The sequence below is a fragment of the Anarrhichthys ocellatus genome, unplaced genomic scaffold (assembly GCF_004355925.1).
Source record: "Anarrhichthys ocellatus isolate YVR2014 unplaced genomic scaffold, GSC_Weel_1.0 scaffold157, whole genome shotgun sequence".
Classification (NCBI taxonomy): domain Eukaryota; kingdom Metazoa; phylum Chordata; class Actinopteri; order Perciformes; family Anarhichadidae; genus Anarrhichthys; species Anarrhichthys ocellatus.
In genome coordinates, this window is record NW_022280187.1 from 306802 (window position 1) to 320028 (window position 13227).

Consider the following 13227-nt stretch of genomic DNA (forward strand, 5'->3'; position numbering starts at 1 on the left):
AACTTAATGGGTTGTACTCACAGGTTACAGTACAACCCAGAAAAGTAGCTGTAAAAAGATAAATGCAAACACAACCACACACCATATTGAAGGGCAATGTTTTCCATTCAGAAGAAGATCCTTGTCACAGTGGCATCTTTCATTTATGTTGTGTTGCCTGTGTTCATGTCATATTATCGTGCCGACCTTTAGATCTTGCTTCACTTAACATTTGCTTGTATAAAGTGCAGCAGCTACAATCCTTACTGATTTAATAGCTGTTTCAGAATAATGGGAAAAAAAAATATTCAATGCCTCAATCCACATTTCATTAGTTGTCTTTAGAGTTTTGGTTCACACTTTTTTTAGATGTTAGCGCCAGAGCCTTTTAGCTGCTTTTAAAGTCATAATGATGAAATGTAAAACATCACTGGTGTTAAATAGCTTCGCATTCCAGCATCTGACCCTACCGTGACTTTGTTGGAGACTCAAAGAGGAATGTTTCGTCCGGGCCGAACCGTGCTTTATATCACAGCATCCACGCCTACTTTGTCATGGTTTGTCATTAGATGGGATCCACCGGCCCTGGAGAAAAAACAGCATCACTTCTACTCAGTCTACTGATGGGTGATTTATCACCAGGGCTCCTAGACATTACATCATTGTCTTAGAAGATAAATGTGTACCACCATTTTAATCTCAAGCCCTTATATATATATATGTATATATATATATATATGTATATGCTTTGTAATGATGTTATAGGCTGTCAACTGGGTTAAAATCACATCATGATGCAGCTTTTATTATTATATTAACATTATATCATACATTTATGATCGTTATTCATTTATTTAAGAGGTATTTATTTGATTATTCACTCATCTGTCCTCTGTATTTCTTCCTAGGATTCAAGTGTCCTGTCTGCTCCAAGTCCGTGGCGTCAAATGAAATGGAAGTTCACTTCATCATGTGTCTAAGCAAGCCTCGCCTCTCCTACAATGGTAAGGAAGTATTTTGTCTCTTTCTGTAGGTACATTTTCTTCATCAGACAGGAGGTTCGATGTGGAACGTGGGAAAGTAATGAGCTACTAACGGCCCTGATTTATACTTTGGTAGTTTTTTCATACGCGTGTCGTTGAGCTAGACCTTCTAAAACAGGATAAATATGAATGAGAGGGAATAAGGAAAAATCATAAAAAGTCATAGAATGAGTTTACACATAGCATTAGTAGAGACAGACATCAAGGCTGAATGCCACCAAAAGGAACAGTTTGGTTCCCAAAAAATACAGCAATTAGTGCAAATATAGAGACAATCCACACAAGGATGTCAACTGCTAGTTTTCAGGTCGGGAGGACGAGAAGGACAAACCGAAGAACGATGCAACAGTGGATTTGAATGCATGCATAGTGGAGGGTTTCCAGGTGTCTTCTTTACACTTCTACACAGTTTACTTAACGGAGCAAATCATTGCATATTGCTTAAAAATGACGGCACTTGAATCTGTCTAACCTTTTACATTTTTTATTAATTTAATTTGACAAATGAATCAAAAACAACTTTAAAAACTTTAATATGCTGACATTTCTTATTTTACACCATATTACTTGTCAAAAGTCTGATCTCAGATGCTGGCGGTATAATTTCATAACACAAACTAGCATATTTCAATTTTGTTTAGCGTGTCGTCATACAAAAATTGTTTTCCGTCAAAAACCTTGAAGATCGATGCTCAGCTTGGTGTCTCTGGGTTTCCACGTGATACAGAGAAACACTGTGGTGTGTAGTTCTTCGAGAGCCGGGCATGTCAGGGTCTTTTATTTTGCCGTGTTGATCACCTGATCATCAGCTGATATGTGTTACTCTGTTAGCTCATCCCTTACTGTCTCTCCTCTCCGCCTGTTATTAAACCACCAGTTGACTGATTCGATTTTGTGACCACTAATCTGTTACTCCGTAGTGTATTTCATGTTTTGGGGAAATGCTATTTAGTGAATCCTAAAGGAGCACCATACACTTTTGGGAATTTGTCGTATTGGTTCAACCAATGAATGCTGAGATGACAAAATCATCCAAGTGTCCCTGGTGGATGACGACGCAAAAAAGGTGGAACATATGACAGCAGAAAACAAAGTTACAACATCTTCATGTATAAAAAACAACTGAGCTGTTTTAAAGTCATTATTGTCTTTGTATGAGCACAAATTCAATAATACAAATGCATGTCACAACCTTTGATATAAAGTTTCACATGAGCAAGATTCTTTAAAAAAACGCAGTGCAGATACATGAATACGCGAATGACGGGATGCTTCGTCATTAACGGGCAATATAGTTAAAATCAATATAGTAAACACAATGACAAGAACAAACTCACAAGAACCAGTCACATATATTGATATGACAACAAAGCAGGTAGAATAACATAAAACCCAAATAACTCGATTCAACAGGCCTCTGGACATTCAAGCAAAACTGCACCGCTAAAACACGCATTCCGCCACAGACTCGAGGGCACCATTTAAATATTATTCACATCAGAGGGAACAATATTAACCATATCATAAAAACGACACGATAGAAAAATGAACACAGTAGTAACGCTACTGCAGATAACTACACATAAGGCTGCTACTAACCTTTCTCAGAGCCTAAGATGATGTCTTCAAATCGTTTTGTCCAGAACAGTCCAAAACCCCAAAAAATATTGATTTGAAAAGTGTAGAAAAGCAGTAAATCATCGCAGTGGTGAATGTTGGCCATTTCTGCTCACTTCAGCAAAAGTATAAAACAAATAAAGATCCAAATTTCCCCCAAAAATGTCATGTTTATAGTTACTCTGTGTCCATGGCAATACCATATGGGTCTACTTATGAATGGAATAAAAATGTACACAAAGAGCAAAACGAGCGAGTAACACTGCTGCAGACACCTTCATCCCAACTGTTTACTTACTCGAGCAGGCTGCTGTTTTTAGTGAGGACCCCTCCTGGTGGCTTGGAGACACATGATTGACTGTAGCCGCATCTGCTCAATGACTCTCGTGACTCGTTGATTGACAAGTTGCTAGTTTGACTCAAGACTAGGCACATGTTTGTCTGATCTGGAGCCTGAAGGTCACCTTGTAGAAGTCTGTGTGTGTGTGTGTGTGTGTGTGTGTGTGTGTGTGTGTGTGTGTGTGGGGCACATGCTGTGTGTCTCATGGTAATAACCACACAGATTAAATCATGTAAAGTCGTCAGAGGGAAGGAGAGGTGGGGAGTTATTTTACAGCTCCACAGACAGCATTTGACTGGGCCCATGAGGCCAGCGCAGTAAAAAATAATGTAAGTTTCACGCCTGCAGCCGGACTCAGACCGTGAGCAGAACGAGGAGAGAGTGACAGAGAGAGGAGAGTGAAACTGTCTTAGGGAAGATGGGAATCCAGAGTGATGGAGCACCCTGATGGCTGATAACGGATGAGGAGAGAGGGTAAAAGGAGAAGGACTCCCATAATTCCTCTCTTCTTTTTTTTCTACGGCTCTGTCTGTCCTGTCACTCTTTATTTCCAGCAAATTACTCTCGTCCTCCCTCTGTCCTCCGTGAGTCCGTCTGTCTGTCAGGCTCTGTTCCTGCCGTGTAATCTCTCTGTAATTTCTCTCCGTCTTTTTCCCCTCCCTCCCTCTCCCTCTCTCTCTCTCTCATGGGTTTTTGAGAACCACAAAACGGGCCGAGCTGCAGCTTATCTTGTTTCCCAGCATGCACAGGTGTCCATTGTCAATCACCTGGGCCCGCTAACTGTCGCGCGTCAGCACATCTCTGCGCAAGGTCATCGCTCATTTGCTGTGCAATAGACGCAGGAATCTAAAAGGATGGAAAAGCCCAAATATGTCATCATTCAACGTATCCTCGTACAACGGTTCGTATGATATCTGACAAAAAGTTACTCCTCATTTTTCATCTGTTTTCCTACAAAAGTCCTGTGGCACGTGTCAATTTCAGCGCCTTACATGCAAAACGTCTTTTCAAAATGAGCTTCCATCTTTCCAGGAAACAACTCAGTTATGTTTAAGGCAACAAGACTACTTTAGTTTGGGAAAAGATTGTGAAATACTTAGTTATGTTTAGGCATTAAAACTGATGATTCATTTGGATGTTCTTAGTTGAGATGGCAAACCTGCATTTATAACATACTTAATGGTGAAAGCCTTGCAGCTGGTGCAGGTTATGCAATTTGGACCCCGTACTAGAGACTAAAAGTCAGGATATCTCACCATTAATTTTGGCTGTTAAAATCTGTCTTTCACAAGTATCCCAGCTTGGTGGAAGTGTTACTAGATCACTGGAGTTCTCTGCTGTTTGACTGGTACAATCATTTAAAGCATGGGTCGCTAACGTTGGAGAAACCAGTAAGAGTTTGCTCGATTTTTAAAAAATGATCCAACTTAAAAACCCAAACCAGTGCTGCCAACTGTTTTCCAATGAAAGTAGCTAGCAGCACTAGCTCTAAAAGTCACTAAATCTAGTCTACAAGTCCTCAACATTGACAGCACGTCCCATCAGGCCTCCTTCCAAAGCCCCTCCCCCAAAATTATCATTAGGAACGTAAACAACCAATATGGCTGCTGTTAGTACTCACAGCTGTCAATATGGCCGCTTTTGGAAAACTCCAATGACGAGCAATGAGTGAATGCAGGTAGGAAGACAGGTAGGTAGGTAGACAGGCAGGTAGACAGACAGGTAGGTAGACAGGCAGGTAGATGGACACAGACAGACAGACAGATAGATAGACAGACTGGTAGGTAGGTAGACAGGCAGGTAGATAGACAGGTAGGTAGACAGGTAGGTAGACAGATAGACAGATAGATAGACAGACTGGTAGGTAGACAGGCAGGTAGATGGACACAGACAGACAGACAGGTAGGTAGACAGGCAGGTAGGCAGGTAGATAGACAGGTAGGTAGACAGGTAGGGATGTAGACAGGTAGGTTGTGTGATATGTAGACCGGCAGGTAGATAGACAGACAATTTCAACAAATATAACAAAAAAATGTTTCTAAAATACATTACCCACCTTAGCTTTACGTAGATTATTTATTAGTTAATCATTATGAAGTTAGTTGTTGTAAACCCCTGCTCTAAATGACATGTTAGGAGAGAAAAGATATAGTAGATATTATAGTAAAGTTGAAATCCATAAAGTTTTTATGTAATTATTTTATCCATAAGATGTGATTTCACATTTTCACTGCACACTAATGACAACTAGAAAGTGAGTGATTTCATTATACTGTATAGTATGTACATAATGTCAGGGTTTTTCCTGGCTTTAAATGAGGCGGAGGTGGTACCATCCTGATCATGTGCACACATGCACGTGTACTGTCCTAAACCGTGTATGGTCGACGTGCTAATCTGTGGCCTAGTTGTTACAGGGAAAGTCAGTGGTGTCTATAATGTAAATCCCTTGATATTAAGTGTTAATCTGAAATAATTGTAGCGGTCCCAGTAATACAGGGGTCTCAAACTGCCGGCCCCCGGGCAATTTTGGATAAGAAGAGAACAAGTTACACGGGGATTTATCAGTTGTTTGGCTGCGAACAACAAATATTTGTCTTTCCAAACCAAAAAGGAAAGTGGAAGATGAACACAGACAGTTTCAAGATAGATGGACATTGCAATATTTTTTTGAGGAGTTTAATTGAAATGCTACTTGCCTGATATGCAAGGAAAAAGTTGCTGTTTTATAGGAATATAATCTCAGGCGTCATTACTCGAATAAACACGGAGAACAGTTTGAGAAGTACCAGGGAGACACGAGGAACAAACAAGCCACGCAGCTCCAGAAAGGACTAACGTCTCAGCAAAGTATTTTCCATAAGGCCAAGAAGGATTGTGATGCTGCAGTTGAGGCAAGTTACGTGGTGAGTGAGTTAATCGCCAAAGCAGGAAAGCCGTTCACTGAAGGGCAGTTTCTGAAGGATTGCATGTTGCTGATATTCTGTGTCCAGAAAGGAAGAGCTTGTTCAGCAATATCTCTCTATCGGCGAACACAGTGGCAGAGCGGGTTAACAAGCTATCGAGTGACATATATGACCAGTTACGCGAAAAAGCCAGAGGTTTCACTTCATACTTCGTGGCGCTTGACGAAAGCACAGACAAAACCGACAATGCCAAGCTAGCCATTTTCATCAGGGGTGTTAATGATCAATTCTAAGTGACAGAAGAATTGCTGAGTTTGTGTCCAATGCACGGTCGCGCCACAGCCAAGGATATTTTCCAGAAGCTGTGCGATGCGATTGAGCGTGCTGGTTTACCGTGAAACAGACTGGTGGGCATTACCACTGATGGAGCCCCGTCAATGACGGGCAAAAAAAACGGACTGGTAGCGCTGGTACAATGACAGTTAGAAGAGGAAAATGCAGATCCAGCAGTTGATCTGCACTGCATTATACACCAACAGGCACTGTGCAGCAAATGCTTGAAATATGAACATGTCATGTCTGTTGTCCTGAAATGTATCAATTACATCAGGTCCAGGAGTTTACAGCACCGCCAGTTCAGGGCCTTTTTAGAAGAAATCGAGTCAACATATGGTGATGTACTTTACTTTACTGAGGTGCGCTGGCTCAGCAGGGGGAATGTCCTAAAGAGATGTTTTGAGTTAAGAGCAGAAGTGAAGAAATTCATGGAAGATGGCAGAATGGATGTTCCTGAACTTGATGATCCAAGATGGGTTATGGACCTTGCATTCCTAGTGGACATAACACAGGAGCTGAACATCCTTAACCTGACTGAGATTACGACCACAAATACTGATATACTAAATATATTGTAACAATTTGATTCTACTGGCAAAATATCATGTACTCAATGATAGTCCTGTTTTTTGAGCACTTCAAAATAAAAGTGAAGTTAAATAAATAAGTCATTAGATTTTAAGTAATCTATTTCTCACACAATTTTACAAGAAACATTTATAAGACAGGTCATGTTCTCAGATGTATTGTAATGTTTTGTAATGTAACTAATGTTCTACAGATGTCTGTTTGACCTTTTGTATTCGTTAAAGTGGGAAAGAATTTAATGAAATTGGCTTTAAAAATAGATAAATAAACTACTGTAGGAGTGCCGGAATAAACAAGTACAGCAAACGTCGCCATTTATTTCAACTCCCAAAATCATGACATCTCAAAAGACTGACTTCCTCTCACCTTTAACCCCCAAACTAAAAGGGAAACCATCACCCTTAACCTGAGCAGCATCAGAGTGCTATCCCTGTGAGCCCTATAACCTAATCACTTAACCCTCCACCACCAGTCCTACAGTCCTTAGTCCACTACACTACTTTATTTTCTTACATTTCTCCGGTGTAAGCGGACGCACACTGGCGTTGTAGTCGCAGTAGAAGACGGCGTTCAGGCACACATATTCATAAACACCATTTCCATTAACCATGTGCAAACCTTTAGCGTCAAGATACGACACAAAAGGCTGCCACTTCAAGCGGAAAAATATGACGAGTAGGAATGAGATCAGGTTGAATATTCAGTGTTGTCTGTTCTTATTTACATCATTTGCTAGTGGCCTAACGATGTAAATGTCAGTCCATTTATCTGTTAATTTGTCCGTCCAACTCTACCGTATCTTGGCAACTACTTTTCCGATTGCTATGACATATTCATGGTTCCCAGAGGATAAACCCTAATGGCCTTATGTCCTTTCCGAAGTAACCTCAGAAGGCCAAAATTGGCTGTGGACAAGAAACAGACCAATTGCAATGAAACTTACTGAGCATGTTCATGCTCCCCAGAGGGTGAAGCATTTTCATGTTAAATGTTCCTCTAGCGCCCTCCTTAACAAATCAGTCCTATGAAGCTTTAGAGTGCTTTAATGCTAAACACTTTTAATTTGAATGGCCCCATTTATCTCCTACGCAACCTTCAAGACAGACTAAGAATAGACAAAACAGAGACTGTCCTCCCAAGAAGAATGGCAGCATCAGTCTTTTCAGACTCAGTAATTAGGACTGGAGAACAGAGTAAGGACAAGGCTACACTTTTCAATTCGAACTCAGCTGTGTCCTCGTGTGACTTGCCTGATTCGATGGGGATCTAATATATTTTGTGGTCAAAGAAGTGGCTGTAAAACGGTGGATAGACACCAAATAAAAGTCCCTTGTTATTTTCTATTATCTTCCACCCTGCAGTATTAGGATACTTGTGTTACTCAAAATTTCCTATAACATTTTCACAATAAAAGTCCTCCGTTATTTTGTTGTTTAAAATGTTATTTTGAATCAGCAAAGTCAGGAAATCTTGGGTATCAACAGGACTCAGACAGTCCCGGTTTTCCTCTTCTCTTCCCTTTGCTGTCCCGTGTGGCAGGAAGATGATGAGACCTACGTTTGACAAATTGTCTGGATTGAGCCCACATGTTTTCCACACCTAACTGAGATCCCGACTCAATGCGAGGGTTGCCACCTCGGCATGTGTTCTGGCTTGCGCGATCTGATCTTTGAGTGTCCAGATTTGACAGTTAACGCGTCCTGGCGTGATCGGAAGACAACATTTGCATTGCAAAGACAAGTGTAACTGCGGACTACGTTTTAGTAAAGCAACCTAAACAAACATCAACCATAGCGTTCTAACATTGTTGAACAGATTTAGTTGTTCTGGAAGGCACAGTCAAATAAATGATGTCCTGCTAATAGTGATGTTGCGGTCTGACAAAGACTTGGCTCTGACCATGTGCTCTTCAACAAAGGGATCTGAGCTGGGCCTGCAGGCAAGTCTGCAGCCTGATCTCAGTCTGAAGATAACAGCAAGCTCCAAGGAATGTTTCACATGGCCTTAGATGCAAAATCAATAAAACAACACTGCGATCCCATTGGACAAACATCCACGGACACCCCTGGACCCCCTGTGGTGCAGCCCTGCTGGCCCTGAAACAACAAAACTCTCTGTACCATCCAGCTCTTGGCCATTCCAAGCGATTCAATTCGCTTGCAAGGAGGCACAGAAACTTTGTTGCTTTCCTCTCTGACTCATGTCGGGCAAGGAAGCATGAAACACAGCTCTGCTGCTTTTAAGAGAACCTAGGCCAGTCTTTAATTCACTAGCTAGGACCCTGCCTCGGCCGAAGGCGAACCTTCATCAATTAATTGGAGCATTGAGGAATAGTTGAGGGAGAATAAGCTAGGGTGAGAGTTTAGCGGTTTGGGGAAGGCTTAGTTGAGGTTCCACTGAGGCTCCCGGTCCTTGCAGATCCCCCGGTCTCCATGTGGGACGGAAGGATAATGACTATGAAAATGATAACCGTAAGTAAAATGGTTTAACAAGAGGGAGGGCGGGTGGGATACGGAAAGTGCGAACAAGCCGAGGCTTAGAGTGGGTAGATATTTATAGAAGTGTGGCCGGAAGTGGGGGAGTGGTTGAGGCGTGGTCCTGCTCCTGAAATTCAGCTAAAATTATCTCCAATTCGCGGGAAATGTTTTGTTTTTGGATCCTGAGGTAGAGAACGGATAACGCTCCGTTCTCCTCCCATTAATGTGGACTTTATGCCGGTTATAAGGAAGGAGAATACCCTTATTTTCCGAAGGGAACTCTCCACCACAGAGAGAGTTATCACCGCGCAGCGGAGCTCGCGATCCTGAGTTTAACTGGGGAACTCAGAAGGACCACATTGACCGCTAATATTTCATCTCACCGTAAGAGGCATAATGAGTCTGGGCAGATTTAGGTCATAGTGCATTTATTTGCTTTGTTTTTTTAGCTTAAGTTACTGTGTTTTTATTATAACGTGGTGTTGTGTATGCTCAATAAACGCAGAGATTAACGACCGAGATCTTTAATGTAGAAATTACTGTCTATTTCATACTGCTACAATCGTGAGTGAGATAGTTCAGTCACCGCTAGTGGGGTGGGTAGTTTGTTATTTTATCATTTCAAAGATCAGAGCCGTGGTTGGGCAAGTCCAAGATCGTCAGCCGGGTTTCTGTGATGAGATAACAATCTTCGTATTTCAACGCGGTGGTGAGGACCTGTTTTGTTTTGTTTGCTTTCTCTCTTCTACTAACACACACATATAGCGTTAAGCTACATGTAAATCCGGGTTTAGCTAACTACTTCAGACACGTGTAGACAACTCAATCTCTATTGTCTCTCGCCATTTGAGTCTTGCGCCATGTTGTGGTCTCGCGAGACATGGTCACGTGCGAAACTTCCCCTCCATTTTGATTGTTCAATCTATCTTCCACTTGTAGTCCTATGTAACGTGCCACGTTTTAGATTGCATCTGCCATTGTCTGAGCTGTTTGCTCACCTCTCCCCCACACACATACACAACTACATGCATGCACATACACGCACACACTCTCTATCTCTCACCACAGATTGTTTGTTGATTTTAGATAGTGATTTTAGATAGTATAGATAATATTTGTTGTTAGTTTAGGTATTAGTATTATTATTATTGAAATTTAATAAACTCTGTTATACTTTGAAGAGCAGCTGTCTGTGATCACTTTGTGCATGTGTATTGTGATAATAGCTCGATATGTTGGATAACACCTTCACGTTTCACTCTGAATGTGGAATAGTACTTTCACTATTGACATTGTGAGTGAACACTAATTATGAGACTTAGTTTATAGTTTGGTTATTGGTCCCTGTCCTCAGGGTGGTGCCCCGTTATTGTTAATAATTGTTAATAATCTTACTGACATTAATAATTCTATTGATGTCAATAATTTCGTTTTTCATATTTGCTGATAACTCAAACACGCTCCTTTTCATTCCCAACAGTGGCGTCAGATCAGAAAACACTTCTATGTGTAGTTCTAGAGGTCATGGACCAACGAGTTTCAGTTTGTTCTCTAGTGTAGTACAGTATGTTATTGTACTGCATTGACCTAGATTCAGCTGGATATTGGGTCCGATGCTGCCACATAAGGGTTAAAAACTCACTAATGTAGCTTCAAGATCTTAAACGGATTTATAGATTATTAATAAAATCTCATATCAGCTAAAATTCACTGTAGTCAGTGGAGGATAGCTCGAACTTTGGTTATATACTCCTCTCTGGTCCAGTTAACAGCCTCGCAGGTGCATTTCATACTAACTGCAGGTGTGAAGAGTTTTGGACGAGGCGGGACTGTGATGAGTTAGGGCACTAGCTCCGGATGACCTCATTTTTTAAGGAGGTGAAGGAAACACGATTGAACAACCCTCTTCACTTGATTACAAGAGCTTTCTTCCGATGTGGACTTTAGACTTAATGCACTTTGCACTCACAGTCTAATGCAGACATTTTTGGGAGTTGATTAATCTCTGAGTGTTTCCTGGTTGGATTTATTTGCTCAGGAAATCTGGGGAAGAGGAGTAGTAGAGCTGCTGTATTGTCATCAGACAGTGTATATGTAGAATCCTGGAATTTAATCTGCAGCAGAGAGATGCTGGGTGTTTTTGGGGCTGAGCTACTGTGAACAATAGAATAAAGCAGTGATTCTTATCCATGGGGCCGCGGCCCACGATTGGGCCGCGAGCGCCACGTAGAGGGCCGCAAAAAAATTTCAGTTTTGCACCTGTGGGCCGCGAGGGCCGCGGGACCGCATAGGTTATCAATTGAAGACACCAGAGATATTACTGTTATCCATGAGACGCTCAGTTACAATATAGCTTCCCACCACCTGGTGGCGGTAATGCGTCAGTCAGTTGTTTAACAAGCTCCAATAAGCAGAAGAAGACACTCAGCTAGCCGCTAGCCCAGGGATCGGCAACCTTCGGCTCTTCAGCCCCTCTGTTGCGGCTCCTTGAGTCTATATCAGGGGTCCCCAACAGGCAGACCGGATCCGGACCCAGGCCCTAAATCCGATAGATAATTCGGAATTATACATATTAGGCACTCAGTTTATAGTTTAACCGGCGCGTTTTATCCAGCCGTTACGGCACTTGTTCATTGGTGCAGGAAATACACCGACCAATGCATTGCAAATCACATCAGGTGATGCAGCTTAATATGGGTATTCTGACAAGTTTCCTGACTCGAGCGAGGTTTACACACACCGTGACACACGGGGGAGAGACGAGGAAATAGAAAGAAGAGCAGGGAAATTGCGTCGATCGAATAAGATATCTCGCATGACGTTCTCCAAAAAGAGAAACGTGTTCAGAGAGAATATAATTTATAAGCAAGAATCTTATATGTTACTTATTCCCACAGGCAGTTAAATCCTCTACCTCTGTCAAGCGCTTTCCCCTGCAGGTGGTTAATCATGATTTTTCAGACCCACGCCCTCTGTAAACTATCAATGGATAAATCCAAAAAAAGAAAAGTCACGGAGGAAAATAGAGAGTTTAACTCTGCGTGGATGTCTTCATTTGCTTTTACTGCTAACAATGCTGGCTTACCTGTATGCTTCCAGAACAAGCACACAGCATTTGCTGAAAAGTGTCACGCTGGAGATGATTTCTCAGCTGCTGCAGCAAACTCTCCTCTTCATAAGAGTTTGATATTGTTATATCGGGTAAAATTGCAATAAAATGTCAAGAATTGTCTTTATTCTTGTTCTATATTTTCATAAATACAACAAACTATAGTTTTTGTATATATAATATAACTATAACACTTTATAAGCTGTGATATCCAATAGCTTTTGCGGCTCCAGACACATTTTATTTGGTTTTATTTGAAGCATTCAAAAATCAAGTGAGACTTAGCGACGAAACATCCAACGCTCGTGGGAAAGCCTGTTGGGCTTCTTGTTGTGTATGCAGGTTTACATACACATGATAAATAAATGTCTTTGTGATCATCACATTGTATCATCTCATTTATTTGACAAGGGTTTTGCTTGTTAACTGTAAGTGGATTTAATATAGTTATTGAATACAAATCAAACCAAGAGTGAGATCAATTAGTTAAACTAATACAGTGTTAATATTTGAATGGGCCCCGGGACACTTTGTACTTGAAAAGTTGGGCCCCGAGGTCAAAAAGGTTAAGAACCCCTGGAATAAAGGACGGGGTCAGAAGAGGAGACAGAGATTGAGGGAGGGAGGGAGAAAGGGAGGACAGTGGGGTTATGGAAGTTCGTTGAGGAGCTAAGCTGATTTGCAGTCAGAGCATATGTCTTCTGTCTCCTATTCCATCTCACAGTCTAACCCCCTCTCCTTATCTGCCCCATAGTCTCTCCATCCATCCATCCATCCATCCATTCATCTATCTATCTATCTATCTATCTATCTATCTATCTATCTATCTATC

At 41.5% G+C, this 13227-nt stretch overlaps 1 protein-coding gene across 1 annotated transcript in view; it reads left to right on the forward strand.

Annotated features, from left to right (window-relative positions):
- znrf1 (zinc and ring finger 1) overlaps positions 1-13227 on the forward strand; it is a 68138-nt gene that overhangs the window by 44536 nt on the left and 10375 nt on the right. Inside the window, exon 2 of the mRNA XM_031877966.1 lies at positions 888-983. Coding sequence (XP_031733826.1) covers positions 888-983 — 96 coding nt within the window. The remainder of the gene's footprint in view (positions 1-887; positions 984-13227) is intronic.